Source organism: Triturus cristatus, chromosome 10 (genome assembly GCF_964204655.1).
Source record: "Triturus cristatus chromosome 10, aTriCri1.1, whole genome shotgun sequence".
Lineage (NCBI taxonomy): Eukaryota > Metazoa > Chordata > Amphibia > Caudata > Salamandridae > Triturus > Triturus cristatus.
Genome location: NC_140593.1, coordinates 812,934,490 through 812,953,184, shown reverse-complemented (window position 1 = coordinate 812,953,184; position 18,695 = coordinate 812,934,490). Strand labels below are relative to the sequence as shown.

Here is an 18,695-nt window from a genome sequence, read left to right as displayed (position 1 = left end):
AATTTTTCAAAGAAAAACAACTTGTAGAACTCCGAACCCAACACTAGATGGCAGGAGTATGCAGAGCATGTGTATCTACAGCCACACATGCCAACGAACACAAGATTCTCGTTTGTGTCGGGATCTCTCTAGACTGCGATGGGCATCCCTCGCTCCCTTTATTGCCATCAGCAGTTGCCAGTGTATACTGGACCAAATTGGAGAGTGACCGTGCCCGTCAATGGGACTGTGCCCTCCCAGTTCACAGGTGCACCAGCAGGGTGGAGGAATCCTAAACCTGCAATCAGCAACGTGTAAGGCACAGGCAGCTGGTAAGGCCACGGAGGTCATAGGTGAATGAGGACTAAAAAAAGAAATACATAAAAAAAAATAAAAGATTCTCATTTGTGGCTTTCTGAATGGTAGGATCTTTGTGGAAGTTATTTCCAGCGATAGTAGGACGTGCAATCAACAAGGTGTTGACAATACTGCACTGGGGATGCGAGCTGGCTTCACAATAAGCCAGTCAATGGAACTACAATGACCATACCCTAAGAAACCTCCACTGATGATAGAAACTAGACACACAGAATGCATCTGAAACCACTGAACACCTACAAAATTATTAGTGTATTCTTAGGTGTGGATAAACTAGATGCAGTAAGAGTTGCTGAATCTGTATTTTCCTTGGACAGTGTGAGAAAATTCCTAAAAAGGCTAACATAATTCTCTGAGACCTAGCCCTCCGTTCGATCAAGGTACCTTAGAACTGATGAGTGGTGCAATGGCTTCCATAGTCGTGGAGATGAGAGAGACAAACTGCTGGGGATTCTGCCGATGGACTTCGCTGTAATACTGTGCCAGCCAATGAGAGTATGCCTGCAACGCAGCGAGGGACTGAGCATGCCTGGACAAAATAAAAAAAGGGGGAGAAAAAAAAAGTATTGAATATTATATTCAAAGATGTTACAAGCCTTCGCAGTACCAATCTTACCACACAAATCATGAAGTGTTTCATAGACTACACCAAAATGATTCAAGGTACAGAGCTTACAAATTTAGATCAACATGGCAGAAACCCAAAGAGTTTGGACTAACTAGCATGTAGAGATGCAACATACAAAGAGTAGACATTAACACTGGGTAGTTGCCTTGCTTGCTCCGTGATGCCCAGCAAATAATGAAAACATTACTAGCTTGTAATAAAGGTTCCCCAGTTGGAGTACACTTCTGAATTACAAACTTTAAAATATTCATATGGTGAGGAACAATGACTATCTGCTAGCACTGAAAGGACATAGAAGTTTGCTTTCTGCAGTTGCCACAAATGAGCTATTCATAGTACCATAGGAGAAGAGGAAAAATGGGAGGCTTAGGAACCCCATGTTGAGAAAGAAGTTGCAGTTAGTCTTGCTGAACTGAAATAATGATTTTCCATCGAATAGCCAGTATGTACCCATCAAATCCCATCCCTGAAAATAGGAAAACCACAATGAAAAGCACTTTGAGGCATATCAACCCAGTGTTCTCCCCCTAGTTGTTATTAATTCTAAATAAGTACATGAAAGCAACCACACAGGCTGTAATCTTTCTGAAGCAGAAGACGATAGTGGGTGGGTACTGGCTTTATTATGGTTTGCTGCTTTAGAACTGGTGGATAACATTGGGGGTGGTAAAAATGGGACAGGTTTTGCTTACATCAAATTTCTTTATTCAGTAACTGATAAAGTGGACTATAAAAGTTCATGTACACAGATCAAAATAAATTTAAAATTCCATTTTCTTATATCAATGTTATTAAAATCATATCATGATAGATTTGCGATATTTAAAAACATATTTTAAGAATGCAGTAACAGGGGCAATGGTAACATAAGCTTCCCAGTTAAAGAGAAAGGTGTGTCCTTTCAAATGTCATACCCATGCTGTGAGAAAATGGGTTTCTGTTGCAGTACCCCCCTCCACTCTTTGCCTGGCTTTTGATGCAACTTTAAAGTACTGGGTCCCTGCAGTCCGGGTTCCCAGTACGATTGTTCTTTCCCTAAAATGGATCCACATTTGGCCCTTCAGACCTCCTTTAATGCCATAATAAAAAGTACATGGGTTCCTATGCCTTGCAGACTGCCACTGCAGCATGCATGGCCTGGTGCAGACTAAACAATGCCTGTGTGCCATGCCAACTAGCACTGACCAAGATATAGGCAAGTCACCCCTCTAGCAGGCCTTACCAACCCTAAGGCAGGGTGCCTGATATCATGGGTGGGCATATCTGCATGAGCAGATATGCCCCTACACTATTAGGGTATATTCCTTAATATTGTAAGTGCAAGAGAAGCCATAAGGAGTACATGGGCTGGGAACTCGGCAACTTGAGTTCCCCAGCACCATGATGGCTTCACTGAAACCTGTAAAGCTTTGTTGTGTGAGCTGCCGGGCCCATCATTATAACAAACATTGGCAAAAGCAAAAAAAAAATAGGTATCAAAGCCACACATTGCCTCAGTAGTTCCTGGCACTGGAAAAAACTACTTTGCTCCTTGTGAAAGCAGACTGCTATCGCTCACAGAGACGTCAGCCTGTAGATTGAGAGAAATGCATAGAATTTTAATAAAAACAACGGTCTTGATTAACAACAGACCTAAATAGGGGCACAATTCTTAAAGAAAGTCACATAAGTGCAACCATGGTTTAAGTCCTTGCACTAGTGCAGATTTAAGTCTTTCATGAATTCACAAGAATTTACAGAAGTAGGTCAGGAAATAGTACTCCTAGAATATATTTGTGAACTGCATTTTAGCATTAGCAAATATGCATATGTAAATTTGGTCATGCGAAAATCTTTTGAGCGGTAACAATTTCACATTCCCACCAACCACTTTTTTTCGCCAACCCTGTAAGAAGTTTTACTTTTGCCCTAGTCCAGAGTAAATTTCCAACCTTTCCTATATGGGAATTTTTTTTTAGAGATGAGCTGAAGAAACCCCATAAAACATGCAAGTTAGGTTTGCACAGACTCAAAAGGGAATGCCAACTGTGGGGAACTATTACTTACCGCTACCTCTAGCCCCAGTATGTAGACCTTCGAAAAGGTGGCAAAATAAGGGAATTGCTAGCATTCAAACCCTACTATGGTATAAGCTCTGACATAATCAGACAGTTCCTATATAATGAGATTGCTGCCATAATTTGTCATCACACTACATGGCACCAAAGGGGCAAGTGGATTTTGTTACAGGACAAGTAGATTTATAAAGCAACCTGTCCCATGGACAAGTAGATCTTTTATTAAATTCCACACCCCTGGGGACCAAGGTCCACAGGAAGCTGGTTCTCTATATAGTGCACTAAAATTAAGTACACCATGTGGCGAGTCCAGGCAACCCTTACTGGTTCACAGGGATTGTCTTAACAATTCCAACATGCTCTATTAGTGATAGTGTTGGTGATCAGCTTTAGGTTTATCAGAGGAGTGTTGAGCATTTGTTGTAACACACAGTCAAATGCGACACACTCAATGAAGCAATCCGACACCAATTTATAAAAATAGCACAGATTTCTATATTATTTTAGGCACCAAGATCTTTGTGACCAGGGAGGTACTTTTTAAGATGGGTTTCTGGTATTTAAATAGACAATACTGTATTCGCACGAACGTTAATCTATGGAAGAAAACATACTGCACAAGGCCACTTGTCAACGACTTACAGGACTGTTCTTTTGGACTTAAGGTAAGTAGAGGCCAAGTTCCAAGGCAGTGCTAACAGGTCGCCTCAGTCGGCTCTGGGACATTGAGGTGCGCAGGTGCTTTCGGTGCTGGGAGCCCTGTTTAAGTAAATAGGAAAAGTACCTGTAGGAAAGATGCTGCAAATGGGGACTGGGGGACCCAAAGGGGGGCTCAGGTCTCAAGGGTCTCTGTGTCCCAGGGACACTGTCGGTTCACTTTAACTATTAAAGGGGGGGGCTTGTGCGCAGTGCTGCTTTGTCCGGCAGGGTTGCGCGCTGCAGGAGGCTCTTGCGGTTTTCTGTCTCCAGCAGAAGAGGCTGAAGGCAGGGACTTTGAGACCAGTTCAGCTAAACCCAATGGGGGCTCAGATCTTAAGGGTCTCAGGACACTGTAGGCACCATCGGTTCACTTGGACTCGAATTGTGGGGCTCAAGGGCAGAGGTGCTTTGAGGTGTCAGATCGCAGTGGTCAGAGACTTACTTCGGAGGTCAACCTAAAGATGGTGACAAAACAGGGCAGCTGTGCCTCTCTCAGTGCTGGCCTCTGAGGGTCTGACATTCCTTGTCGGCGGGTAGGTGTCCAAATTGGAGCACCAACAAGTCTTGGATGCCACAAGGGGTCCCGTACCCTGGATATTGGTGCTGCATGTCTCCTGGGGGGTCTAGTGTCTTGTTACTCACTGGGGAGATGGGACAGACCCCTAGGAACATTTAACACCTCTGCCTGGGTGGCCGTCTCTTTTATGAAGTCCGGTGGTCAGCAGTTTGGTAAACTGGAGCTTGCGTTTTGGTACCTGCAGGCAAGTAGCTCACCTACTCCACTGGAGATGCTGGCAGTCTGGCTAAGGGCTGGAAGTCCTACCAAGCTTTTGGAGTTTGCACAGTGGCAGGATGAGTCATTGAAACTGTCGGAAGCAGCAGACAGACTGACAGGTTTGGCACCAAGTCAGTCGCAGGTCCTGAGTCAATTCTGATTTTCTTGTGTCAGAGGCTCCCTTAAATACTAGATTTTGCGGTGGTAAGGGGAGTGAAGTGTAGCAGCCAGTGGCTACTTATCCTTGGGGTCATTACACCCCATATATGATCACTTACTGTGGGGAGTGGGTATAACCCTGTCCTAGAGTTCCTAATACCACCAAAATCAAGATGGTGGAAATCTTCTTTCGTGGGTCACATCAGGCAGCCCACCTTAGGGGTGTGACTGGTCTGGTAGTGCACCAAGCAAATCAAATTTCGCGCCTGTGATAAATGGGCTTCAGGGCAAGGGATGGCATCTCCCAGGTCTGGGGGAAGCCGGGGTTGCATATCAAAGGCGGCAGGGACTTTGAAGTTCCTGGCCCTGATCTGCTTAATCACTACCCATCCTGCTGGAGGAGGTGTGAACACCTTCCTCTGGAGCAGGCATAGTTTCTGGCCTCAGAGAGCGTGGGCTTTCATCTGCAGTGGGTCAGAAATCGGTTTGTGATGGCAGGCTGGACTACACCTCTCCGCCAGCACACTTGAGGCTGGTAGGTTTTCAGGGGGCACCTCTAAGGTGCCCTCAGGGTGCATGTCTTAATAAATCCAATACTGGAATCAGTATACACAATAGGTTTCAATGAAGCCATTATGTTCTGGCTAACTCATGAACATTGACCAGTACATACATTAATATGGCTTCCTTGCAACATCTAGTAATCTGGGATAGACAGCACAGGGGCATATCTGCCCGTACAAACATGTCCTCGCGTAGGATATAATGTACCCTGCCTTAGGGCTGTAAGGCCTGCTGTAAGGTTGACTTACATATATCATATGCAGTGACTTGGGCATGGTACACAGGGGTGTGTGCCATGTAATGTTTTCACCATTGTTTGCATCATGTCACACAGCCTGCAATGGCAGTCCGCATGCAATTTGTATGAGGTGGGTCCCTTAAGATGGAATAAGACATGCTGCAACCCTTAGGGACCCTCTGTGGTATCCCTGCCCTAGGTACCAGGGTGTAGCAGTTACTAGGGACTTACAATTGGCACACACTGTAGCACCCTTGTATGAGTTTACCTTATTAATGGAAAGAGCATTGGCACTGGGGCCTGGTTAGCAGACTTCCAGTGCATTCAAGTCAAAAACATCAGTATTGAGAGAAGAAATGAGTGACCATGACAAAAAGGGCACTTTCCTACATGGTCCACATCTAAACTCTTGACATTAGGTGGAGATTGACCAGGAACATAATCAGCCTCAGAACCCAGTCCCAAAGATCAAGTCAGCAAGACTGGTTCAACTGGGAGCTCCCATTGCTGTGATTTGTGGGCAAGGGATTAGCTAGATCAAGGACAGAGAGATTACTCTGAGCACCAAACTATAGGCTCTCTATTGAAAATGTTTTAGGACACTGATTAGTTTCAACAAATAAGGTCACAAGGCTCTGAGTGAAATCAACAACAAAAAAAGATATCGGATGGTGGGGCACTCTGAAAGTAGCACTTTGTATGGCTCTGCCAATCTGGCTGAGGGGGAGATGTTGATACAATTTACTCACTTTTCAATTGCCTGTTGTGTTCCTGATCCAATCATTATCTTGCGCCTTGCACAGAGACAATCTGCAGCTAGTACTCCTGGAAGCCACCATATAGTGAGTGGGTCCAGACTGGAAGGACTACATGTTCTCCACAGGGCTCGAAAAATCTGAAAAATGGTATTAGTCCTGCAGGTCTAGTACCTTGAAAAATCCCCTCGACCTAACTGCAACCTACTTGACCTGTTTCTGAAAGCGGAGCAAATGTGACAAGTTAACAAGGTTTAAAGACCTGGGAATCTGGAGAAGTGCGGAAGTGCAGCAGATTTGGTCGGAGAATTATGGGCGAGTGCTTGGATGGGTCGAGGAGAGGGTTGGCAGATGGAAGCATCTGCCCCTCTCGCTGGCGGGGCGAATTGCAGTGGCCAAAATGGTCATCCTCCCTAAGTTATTATATCTATTTGGGAACATTCCGCTGCCCCTGACTGCTAGTTTTTTGCGCCGAGTGCGCTCGCAGATGATAGAACTGGCATGGGGGGGAAAACAGCCGAGGGTGGCATGGGAGATCCTCACTCTCCCGCAGCGACAGGGAGGCCTGGCGGCGCCGGACTTTGCACTCTATGCCTACTGTGCGCAGGCGCAATTTTTGCATTACTGGGTGCATCCCACACCATTTCAACCACATGTGGCAATAGAGACGGACAGAGTGGCTCCGCTGCCGCTTGCTGTGGCTGTTTATACGCCGCATAGGCGGAGATGCACGGAAATCGACCAGATACATGCACTTAAGTGGGCATGGGATGGGCTGAGACGCAGAGCCGGAATGGACCTTCTGTACACCAGGTCGATACCTTTGCGGGGGAACCCGATGTGGCCCCCGCTGCAGAATATGCGCACCGGGGAGCGGGCTGCGGTGCGCGGCCTTCATACAGGGGGGGATTTGTTCCCGGGTGACACCTTCCTCACACTGGAGCAAATGTGCGGTGCAGACGCCCCGACAATGCTGGACACGCTACTTTACTGCCAGCTTCGCCACACGTGCCAAAAGCAGTTTCCTTCATTTCCGGCGCCGCCACCGGATTTACTGGCCCTGGAGTCCGTGCTGACTGTGGAATCGGGACGCCGGCTCGTATCTCGACTGTATTCAAGTATGCAAAATTGCCATCCTATAGTGACCCCGGCGGCGCGTGACATGTGGGCCGCGGAGCTGGAGACCGAAATAGCTGATGAACACTGGGATTTATGTTGTAAGCTACTAGAGATGCTATCCCCCAACTACAGGCTTCGCCTGATTCATTTCAAATATATCCATATGACATACCGCACCCCCAGGCGATTACACCGCATGGGCTTGAGGGATACAGATGATTGCTGGCGATGCCACGCACGAGGGGCTACTTTCTTACATATGGCATGGGGCTGCCCCACATTGATGTCCTTCTGGGTAAGGGTGATGGAAATAATATGCACTATCACTGGCCTACTGATCCCATGTACACCACAAACTGCATCATTAGGTATTTTACATATGATCAAACCCAAACACCGGAAGCTACCAGCAATACTACTTTTGCTGGCCAAACGACAAATTGCATTGCACTGGGGGGTTACTACGTCGCCCAGCGTAAGAGAGTGGGTAAGAAGCGCTGTCTATTGCCAATCACAGCTGGCTGTCTTGTGGAAATATGAATTTTTATGGTCAATTGTGTCCCCTATCTTAGACCCCAACGGCTCCATGTACATGCTATAAGTACATATATGTTCCCTCCAGTTCCAGCTATAAAGACGCAAATACATGTGCGTCCAACGTCAACATGCCCTCTTTCAGATCTGCCATGAATGGGTCGAATATTCCACTCCTAAGTATGAAAGGCCACCGACTTTATGTGGTTCACTTTTCTAGTTTTGTAGTTCAGGCGAGTAGGCCCTGAATGCTGCCATCAAGCCTTTTTCTGCTTCTGCCTCTGAAATGCTCCAGCTTGGACCTGCATCCGTGTCCATGAACTTTGTCTTACTCCCTGCGCGACTAACGGTGCCTGACGCGGCCTGTTGCCTGCCAAAAACTGTATTCAGCCTTCAAGTTATCTGCTCCGCTCCTCATCCAATGCATTCCTGTCTAGTAGTTTAGGTAAACATCCTTCCAGCTACCGAGCAAAGGGCCCGGCCTCGCTGTCTTTTTGCAAGTAATTCATAGCCCCTGTTACTATGGAAGATGCCTGCCCCCTCGCATCGCATGTAGACACATAGACGCTTGTACACGCACTAACAGTCAGTATAGAATAGGATCTGTCCGAGAAGACCTTTCCTTCCAGATAATATAGTTCCTTAAACACAAGATATCAGATATGATTTAGGACTAGGTTGTCCTGACACCCCAGACTTCTGTCTCCACATGTAGGGCCAAATGTCAAGTTCCCTTCACCCTCTAGTTGTACGTCAATCACACGTCATGCGGCTGCGCGCGCATCTCTGCCAAATATTTCTGCTGACACTGCAGGATTCTCTTATGGATCCACCCACTTGTGACATTTTAAATGACGTTTCTAGTATACGCCTGTATTTACGCCTATTTTCATTACGTATGTGTATTCTTATCTGTATTATCAGCTGTTACGCCTCCTGCATCTGTCTTAATGCAATGCTTTTTATATAGATATTGTTACTTGCCAATAATGTATTGCCTATCCCTTCCTGAACCTTCGTGGTGATGGAATAAGATTGCCTGGTTCGAACTATAATTCCTTTGTAAGGAATAAAGTCCTTTTTAGAACCTCTAATACCACGGATTCTGCCTCTTATTTTGACTGAGTTATTCTTACTAGACTTTACCGCATAAAAAATAGTACAGGTAATTTAAATATTTACCACATAAATTGGCGCCCGAATAGGGACACTTTCTCATCTCACGCGCCGGAGGTGCGTTGCAGGCCCGGTCTCCTGCCACAGCTGGACGGACAAAAACGCGTACCCGCAGGATTTCCTGTATCTCCCTCCGGCCAAGCGGGGGTGACTGAGGCTGCGATCAACACCCAGACGAGGCGGTGAGAAGTGCGAAGTATCCCGACCAGAGCCTAGCTGAGAGAGCAAGATCCGAGGTATACAGAGGCCCACCAGGTTCCGAAGTTCCGAGTCGAGTCCAGTCCGGTCCAGTTCAGTTCAGTTCAGTTCCGAGGCCTTCCGTTCCGTGCTACCCGGTGAGTACCGTTGCTGGGGAGGTAGTTAGACGTGCACATTAATTCGTGCCGGTCCTGACGGGTTTGGGTACACAGGTCCGGTCTGCACTGTTTTAGCAGTGTATCTGTACTGTTTAGCAGTATATCCAGTATGTTCATGTATATAATTCAATATCATCTAGTATTCGTATTATGTCAGTAACTAGTTTTCTTCTAATTATCATTGTTCGTTAAAAGTTAAATGTTAAATGTTTTACGGTGTTCAAAAATTGTGGTATGAATGAGTGTTTATAATTGTGTTTATTGTATTCATTGTGTTCAAGTCCGGTTCAAGTAAGAATCAAGTAGCAAGGTTTAAAGATGCCGTTCTTTTCAAAATTAAGACAGATCAAAACTAGAAAAGGAGTACTCGAAGAAGCTGTTCCCATTCCACCTAGGGACACTCCAGGGTATTTTATGTATCATAAACATGGCCTAGATGCCGTATTATATCTTGACTTATGGGTGGACTACACCAAGGATCTAGCAGAAAGTCAGAGGTGGCCCGCAGCTGGGACATGGGATGCAGATTGCATCATGAGAGTAGAAGAAGAATTATGGAAAAAGAAAGCCAGACAGTCACAGAAAGATGCTATTGAGTTATGGCGTAAAGAATCGCATAGGCGCACAGAGAAAGCACTCAGACTGGAAGAGAAAAGTAGGGAGAACTCAAATAGAGCCCGAGAAAACGTATTAGTTGAGGAAGGTATCCGAGTAAAAACAGAACAAGTAGACAGACAACGAAACACTCTTATGAATGGTATGTATCCTCTTTTGGCCGAAGGTTTACCTAAGGCCACCCCGGAAGTACCGAAAGATTTGCCAACCCCATTACTCCCGATTAAAGCACATCCCAAGACCGCAAAAGATATTTTCCTTTCCTCTTATTTAGACGATGTAGCTCCAGAATATGTTAATGGTCCACCACACACGCCACCTGTCGATGGTGCTCAACGCCGAGATCATCCGCCCCCACATCCGCAACAACAAACTCCTCCGCATAATCCCACAGGTCCATCTGTTTCCACCGCTTTTCCTGCATCCACAGTCTCTACCTTACACCCCACAAATCCTTTTGTGCGTAGCACCTCAGAAGGTGCGACAGCAATTTTTGCCACGCCACCATCACGAAGTAAATCGTCTCTTAGAGATTTAGCAAACCAACGTACACCCCAAATAGCAACGTCCGACATGTTTAAGGAACATCTTGTAGATTGTAGATATGATCCAGTGCCCGGTAAAAATGATAGAATGCTGCTATCATCACTACGTATACGACGGGCTTCACTATATTTATCGACGCTACCAGGAATGATTAAACATTTAGACAATATATATCGCTTTGTCCAAACAGGGCAAGGCCCTGAAAGCATTGACGAAGCCATGGAATACCAGAAAGCGGATATACAGAGACAACTGTTACGTTTCTTCATAAACTGCTTGATCAGAGACAGAGATAGGTCCGAGGTAGACCAGGATGAAATGCAAGTACTTACCCGATGGGGTCAGAATATATCCGAGGGAAAACATGATAAACAGACATGTATAGCAGCTATGTGCCGAAAGATCCGCAAAGAAGTAGAACGAACACATAAAGCCAGAATGGAGGCAGACAAAACTGAATCAGAGGGAGAGGAGGAGGAAGAATCAGAAATGCCCACAGGACAATTAGAAACGATAGCCTATGTAGGTAGGGGAAGACCTTGTAACAATACCAGATACTTTAATGACCCGACACGCCCGATACGTCCAGAATATAACAGACCTTTTCAAGCCCCTATGTTAAATACTAAGTCCCCTGAACACTTATTCCAGGCTGCTGATAAATTACTCCGAGATCGAAGGGGGTATCATATGCTCGAATCTATGGATGAACAAGAATTAGCCAGGTCAGCGGTACAATGGGCTGACAGTTCTGAAAAATACAGTGATGATGCGTTGGCACACACGTTTTTGAATCTTACCCCAGACGAGGAATATGCTACTTACCAGTATGCATCTGTTCTTGGCATGTAGAGCTGCAGAGTTGTACACTTAGCATAGGTCGCCATCTGGTGTTGGGCCCGGATGTTTGCAGTTTGTTTTTCTTCTTGGACAGTCTTTGGAAGTCACGAGTTTGGTGACTCCTCCTTCGGTCCGTACTGCGCATGGGCTTCGGCTCCATCCTCAGATTGTTTTTCGCCAACAGGGAAATGATGGAGCGTAGTAATAACAGTGAGAAACCCATGTGTTGTATCTAAATAAGATGTACTGGAACGGATACAGGTAGCCGGGGAGGCGGGTGGGCGTGTACAACTCTGCAGCTCTACATGCCAAGAACAGATGCATACTGGTAAGTAGCATATTCCGTTCGAGGCATATGAGCTGCAGATTGTACACTTAGCATAGATTATATAGCAGTACCCAACCTTAGCGGCGACCACCGGTATCCGTTGCAGCTGTTTGAAAAAGTGTCTTTAGTACAGCCTGGCCCACCCTAGCTTGCTGCTTGGAATGCACATCTACACAGTAGTGTTTTGTGAAGGTGTGCGGTGTAGACCATGTGGCTGCCTTGCAGATGTCATCTAAGGGTATATTCCCTAGAAAAGCCATAGAAGCCCCTAACTTTCTTGTAGAGTGGGCTTTAGGGGGAACAGATAATGTTCTCTTTGCCTTTTGATAGCAAATTTGTATGCATTTTACAATCCACCTAGCTATCCCTGATTTTGAAATGGGGTTGCCTTTATGTGGTGGAGAGAAGGAAACGAACAATTGTTTAGTCTTCCTGAAGGGTTGCGTTCTTTGTATGTAGTATAGTAACGCCCTTTTTACATCAAGTGTGTGTAAGGCCCTTTCTGCAACAGATTGGGGTTGCGAGAAGAAGACAGGTAATTCCACTGATTGATTGAGGTGGAAGGGGGAAATGACTTTGGGCAGAAACTTCGGATTTGTGCGAAGTATGACCTTGCTGTGATGCATTTGTATGTAGGGTTCCTGTATGGTGAACGCTTGTATTTCACCAACCCTTCTAAGGGAAGTGATAGCTACAAGGAAAGCTGTTTTCCAGGTGAGAAACTGTAGCTCACATTTGTGCATTGGTTCGAAGGGCGGACCCATTAGTCGTGTAAGAACTAAATTTAGATTCCATACAGGGGAAGGTGGTGCCCTGGGAGGAATTACTCGTTTAAGGCCTTCCATGAAGGCTTTAATAGCGGGCACTCTGAAGAGTGATAAATGCTGCCTGTTTTGTAGATAAGCAGCGATCGCTGCTAGGTGTAGGCGTATGGATGAATATGCCAGGTTACACCTGTGAAGATGGAGTAGATAGCATATGATGTGCTGTATGGATGCATCTAGAGGGTTGATTGTATTGTTACGGCAGTAAATTACAAATCTTTTCCACTTTGCGGCATAGCATGCTCTAGTGGTAGGACGTCTGGCTTCCATGATGATGTTCATACAATCAGGGGGAAGGTTAAGGTATCCGAATTCTAGGATTTCAGGAGCCAGATCGCCAGGTTGAGCTGAGCTGGGTCCGGGTGCCTGATTTCTCCATGGTTCTGGGTTAGGAGGCATGGGGATAGATGCAGTTTTTGATGTGGTACCACTGACAGTTGTAGTAGCGTGGTGTACCACGGCTGCCTGGCCCACGTCGGAGCTACCAGAATGAGTGTGAGTGAGTGCTGTTGTAGCTTCCTGACCACTAATGGAATTAGTGGGAGAGGTGGAAAGGCGTATGCAAATCTGCCTGACCAGTTCATCCATATCGCATTGCCCTTGGACAATGGGTGTGGGTATCTGGCGGCGAAGCTTGGGCATTTTTTGTTTTCGTGGGTGGCGAAGAGGTCTATCTGAGGATGCCCCCACTGTTGGAAGAATGGGTGAAGAACTTGTGGATGCAGTTCCCATTCGTGTATTTGTTGCGTTTGTCTGCTGAGCAGATCTGCCATGGTGTTTTGTACGCCTGGAACGTGCTGTGCCAGGAGAAAGATGTTTTGAGGAATTGCCCATCTCCATATGCTCTGGGCTAAGCGGGAGAGCTGGGGAGAGTGTGTCCCCCCCTGTTTTTGGATATAATACATTGCAGTCATATTGTCTGTGCGAATGAGGACTGCTTTGCCCGAAATCTGTTTTTGGAAAGATTTTAGGGCTAGAAAGATCGCCAAGAGCTCCAGATGGTTGATGTGGAGCGATTTTTGCTGTGGCGTCCATAGACCTTGCATGGTGAGGTGTAGAAGGTGCGCTCCCCAGCCGGAGAGCGATGCGTCCGCTGTTAGAGTCACTTGAGGAACCGGGTCCAGGAACGGCCGCCCTTTGGAAAGGTTTGTGGTGTTCCACCACTGCAGAGAGTGATGTGTGCGGCCGTCCACCAACACCAGATCCGTCAGCTGACCCTGGGCCTGGTTCCACTGTTGTGCTAGGCACTCTTGAAGTGGACGCATGTGGAGTCTTGCATGGGGCACTATGAAAATGCAAGACGCCATCATTCCTATGAGCTTCATAAACACTCTTGCTGGACGAGAGTGCTGAGGAAGGAATGTTTTGCGTAAGGCTTGAATGCTTGTGATTCTGGCTGAGTTTGGATAGGCAATACCCTTGGAGGTGTCTATAGTGGCCCCGAGGTATTGCTTTGTGTGAGATGGTATGAGGTGGGACTTTTGGTAGTTCACCGTGAAGCCTAGCTGGTGGAGCAGTTGGATGGTGCTGTTTGTATGCTGCACACATTGGTCGTAGGACGCGGCTTTTATTAGCCAGTCGTCTAGGTAAGGGAAGACGTGAATATGTTGACGTCTGAGGTGTGCTGCTACTACTGCTAGGCATTTGGTAAACACCCGTGGTGCGGTGGTGACCCCGAAGGGGAGAACCGTGAATTGGTAATGTTGCCCGTCCACCACGAACCTGAGGTATTTCCTGTGAGAGGGGTGTATTGGAATGTGAAAGTATGCGTCTTTCAGATCCAAGGTTGTGAGAAAGTCTCCCTGGCAGAGGAGTGGGAGGACTTGTTGTAGAGTGACCATGTGAAAATGGTCTGAGTGTATGTAGGCATTTAGAGGCCGGAGGTCCAGAATGGGTCTGAGGGTCTCGTCTCTCTTTGGTATTAAGAAATATAGAGAGTAGACCCCTAGATTTCGTTGGTTGACGGGGACCTGCTCTATAGCATGTTTTTGCAGGAGTGAAAGTACCTCTTGTTTGAGCAGTGTGGAATGTTCTTGAGACATTGGACGGTGCCTTGGTGGGATATTGGGTGGGGTAGATGTTAGCTCTAGACAGTACCCTGACCGAATAATTTGGGTCACCCATTTGTCCGATGTTATGGACTCCCATACGTGGATAAAGTTTTGTAGTCTGCCCCCGACCGGAGTGGAATGGTCTGGGGGGAGCGGAGGGGAGTCATTGTGCGGGGGGGGGGTGGCAGAACGGGTGTTGTTGGTTTTGCCCCTGCCCTTATTGTTGTTACCCCTGTAACCACCTCTCTGATTGCCCTTTGAAAAGGTATTTTGAGGAGGGGACTTGTAGGAGGAAGAGGCGTTATCGGTGGAGGAGCCTCTACCTGTGCCACGAAAGGACGAGCGTCGAAAGGAACGTTTGGAGGCTTGTGTTTGGAGTGCCCCCATAGACTTTGCTGTGTCTGTGTCTTTCTTCATCTTTTCGAGCGCTTCGTCTACCTTTGGCCCAAAGAGTGTTTCCTGGTCAAAGGGGTGATTGAGTATGGATGCCTGGACTTCTGGTTTGAACCCTGAGATCCTGAGCCAGGCGTGGCGGCGAAGCAGGACACTGGTATTTATGGCCCTAGAAGCAGTGTCGGCTGCATCGAGGGCACACTTAATGGAGGTGTTTGTGATTAGTTTACCCTCCTGTATAAGGTCATGAGCCTTGTGCTTGTATTTTTCTGGAAGGTGCTGCATAAGAGCCTCTAGTTCGTCATAGTGTGCTCTATCATATCGCGCAAGCAGTGCTTGTGTGTTTGCAATGCGCCACATGTTTGCAGCTTGGGAGGCGGTGCGTTTACCAGACGCGTCCAGAAGTTTAGATTCTTTGTCTGGCGGTGGGGCATCTCCTGAGGATTGGGAGTTAGCCCGCTTTCTAGCTGTGGAGACAACTAGGGAATCTAGGGGAGCAGGGCCCTTGATGTAAGCAGGGTCTGTGGGTGCCGCCTTGTACTTCTTCTCTATTCTAGGGTTCAGTACTCTGGCTCTGACAGGGTCTTTGAACACCTCTGTAGCGTGCTTGGTGACACCCTTAAGCATGGGTAAAATGGAAGTAGATTTGTCTTGTATATCAAATGTATCCAGTAGGAAGTCTTCTTCTACTGGTTCACTGTGCATGTCCACCCCATGGTAGTGTGCTGCTCTCTGCACTAAATGATGAAACCCTAAGGAGTCCTCTGGAGGAGACGGCCTTGATGGGTATAGGTCGTCCTGAGGTACATTGGGTATATCAGGGTTATTGTAATCCTCCCATGGATCTGGGGTCCCTGGTGGAGTGGGATCCATTGGGGGGTCCGCCGGGTAATTGTCCGGATCCCCATCATCTGGATCTGGGGATGGGGCCGGATCGTAGTGAGGTAAAGGTGGCGGAGACCTGTGAGGTGGAGGCGGTGGAGGAGGTGTGGGTAGGGGAGGCGGTGGTGGGGAGGGCACTCTGAGGGGAGAAGTAGCAGAGTCCTTCCTTTTGGGTGGAGGAGGAGGAGCCGGAGCATCAAGGCGTCTTTTCTTGGTAGTTAAAGTCAAAAGCCCAGTCTTTGGATCTTTGGACAAAGTCTTTTGTAAAGGGTCTGGTGTAAACAGAGCCAACGGTGTCGAGTCGTCTGTCGGCACCGGTGATTTCGGAACCGGGGGTTTCGATGGTCTGTGTGCGCCATGCTTTTTTGAGGTCTCCGGGTGTTTCGGCGTCGAATGATGTTTCGGCGCCGGAGCGTCGGTGCCGACAGATTTGTGTTTGTGTTTGGTCGGCACCGAGTGTCCAGGCTTCGGCACCGGTGGTTTCGGAGTCGAGTTGGATTTTGCAGTCTTCGGTGCCGGATGCTGTTTTTCGGCACCGGGTGTCGGCTGGCTCGATCCCGAGCTGCCATGAGACTTTGGGTGCTTCGACACCGGGCCCGAAGGTGGGGTGATCGAGGTTTTGGTTTTGCCCAGGCCGGCAGGCGAGGGAGTAACCTGAGTCTCTTTGGTTTTCGGCGCGGGGGTGGGAGGGGGCATAGTACTCACGGCCCGCTGCGCTGGTGTAACGTCCTCCACGTCGGAGTCGTCGGCCTCGGAAGCGCTGACGACGTCTTCCTCCTGCTCGGTGTGTGTTTGCCCCGAAGCTTCGGCGTCGTCTCCGAAGATGTCCGGTGGAGCTGCCGAGGATGAGTGCGCCATGGTGCGTCGAGCTCTTCGATCTCGGATGGTCTTCTTCGATCGAAAAGACTTGCAGGCGGGGCAGTCTCTAGCCTCGTGTTCCGGAGAGAGGCAAAGGTTACACACCTGATGGAGGTCGGTGTGGGGAAATTTAGACCCACATTTTGGGCACTTTTTGAACGGAGTCCTTTCCATCGGCCGGGACCGGAGTCGCGGAGGGCCCGAAGGCCGGTGTCGATGTACGGGATGGAGAAAAGTGCCGCTTCGAGAGATGAAGATGATGAAGGAACTCGAAGAATCGAGGATTTTCCGTCGAGGCTGGAACCGTAGAAGTTCGAAGCCGGAGCACGAAGTATCACATCCGAGCCCGATGGCGGAAAAAAACAATCTGAGGATGGAGCCGAAGCCCATGCGCAGTACGGACCGAAGGAGGAGTCACCAAACTCGTGACTTCCAAAGACTGTCCAAGAAGAAAAACAAACTGCAAACATCCGGGCCCAACACCAGATGGCGACCTATGCTAAGTGTACAATCTGCAGCTCATATGCCTCGAACACAGCGTTTAGCTGGTATATACATGATACAACACCTCCTTATATTATATAGAAGCCAACACTCTGATCCTGGTCCCCTACCTGATATACTGATAGAATTACTCACGAATAAATGGAGAGGTTCAGGTACTGATTTAATTAAAGAAATTCTAGAATATCGACATCAGTACATTGTCTTCGTATGCACAGAACATGTTTCAGTTCCCCCCAAGTTGGAAAGAAAAACGTATCACATAGACAGACAGAATCCCTTACGCGAAGTGCACCCAATAAGAGGTGAGGACAAAATTTTTTAAACGCGTGTTTGTGTACGCGCCCATAACTAAAATTGAATTATTAGAAATGAAGAAAGTAGTACCTAGCCATGACAAAGACCCAGCAGGTTTCCACCGTGAGATAAAAGACATGTTACTCATGGGAGAGTATACTTACCCTGACATTATGAAAATATTAAAAGTCCTATTACCCGCCGGTATTTACGAGAAACTCAAAGAAAAGGAATGGGAGGTGGGAGACCAAAAGATAGATTGGACAACATTAGAAAACGAAGAAAAGGCCCGAGCTGCAGGTTCAGGGCTTGGGGAAAGGACTACAGCATTACCAGGATTATTAGTGCAGGTACTACCACGTTTATTAACTACGAAAAAGGAAGATTGGGGTGCAATCTCAGCCTGTAAACAAAAACAAGATGAAGACACTAGTGATTTCTATTCCCGATTTGAAAAATGTTTTGGTATTAATAGTGGCATAAAAGCAAGTAGTGAGTCGTATCCACATCTGTTTGTGACAAAATTAGTTGAAAATTCCCTGCCCCAAGTTAAGAGTAGAGTATTAAAATTCGAGAGTACTTGGCAAGGTAACACACCGTCACAGATGTTACAAATGTTACAATATCATCACAATAGAATTAGAGAAGAACAAGAACATGAACAAAAACGTATGAAAGACACGAAAATGAAAATGCTTGTTGCTCAGTCAGTTCCAGCTGACGGTCATAAAAAGGGTATGACACAGTCCAATGATTCAGTAGGTCCTGTTAGAGGGACATGCAACTATTGTAAACAGCCAGGTCATTATATACACGATTGCGCAGTTTTGAAACATAATATCTCTACGGGTATAACAAAAGAGAGACCACGTCCGCCTAGACAGGATCAGATCCAACAACAAGTACCTCAGAATATACAGCCTTTGCCAGCTGCACAACAGACCGAACCACAACAACAGCCACAGCCTATTGCTGCAATACAAAACACGACACAACAAATGTACCAGTATGCACAAAATGACTATCCAGAGTATCAACGCTACACATGAAATAGCCTAGAGAGGGAAGTTGGCCTACCCCTTATCGAGGTTCCCGTAGATCAAGAGGGTCCTTACGTACAGAGTCAAGTATTAGGGAAAG

At 47.1% G+C, this 18,695-nt stretch overlaps 1 protein-coding gene across 2 annotated transcripts in view; it reads right to left on the bottom strand.

Moving 5' to 3' along the window:
- XPO6 (exportin 6) overlaps positions 1-18,695 on the bottom strand; it is a 626,381-nt gene that overhangs the window by 207,627 nt on the left and 400,059 nt on the right. For both annotated transcript variants that reach the window (XM_085628383.1, XM_085628384.1), the window contains exon 15: positions 742-886. In XM_085628383.1, coding sequence (XP_085484509.1) covers positions 742-886 — 145 coding nt within the window. The remainder of the gene's footprint in view (positions 1-741; positions 887-18,695) is intronic.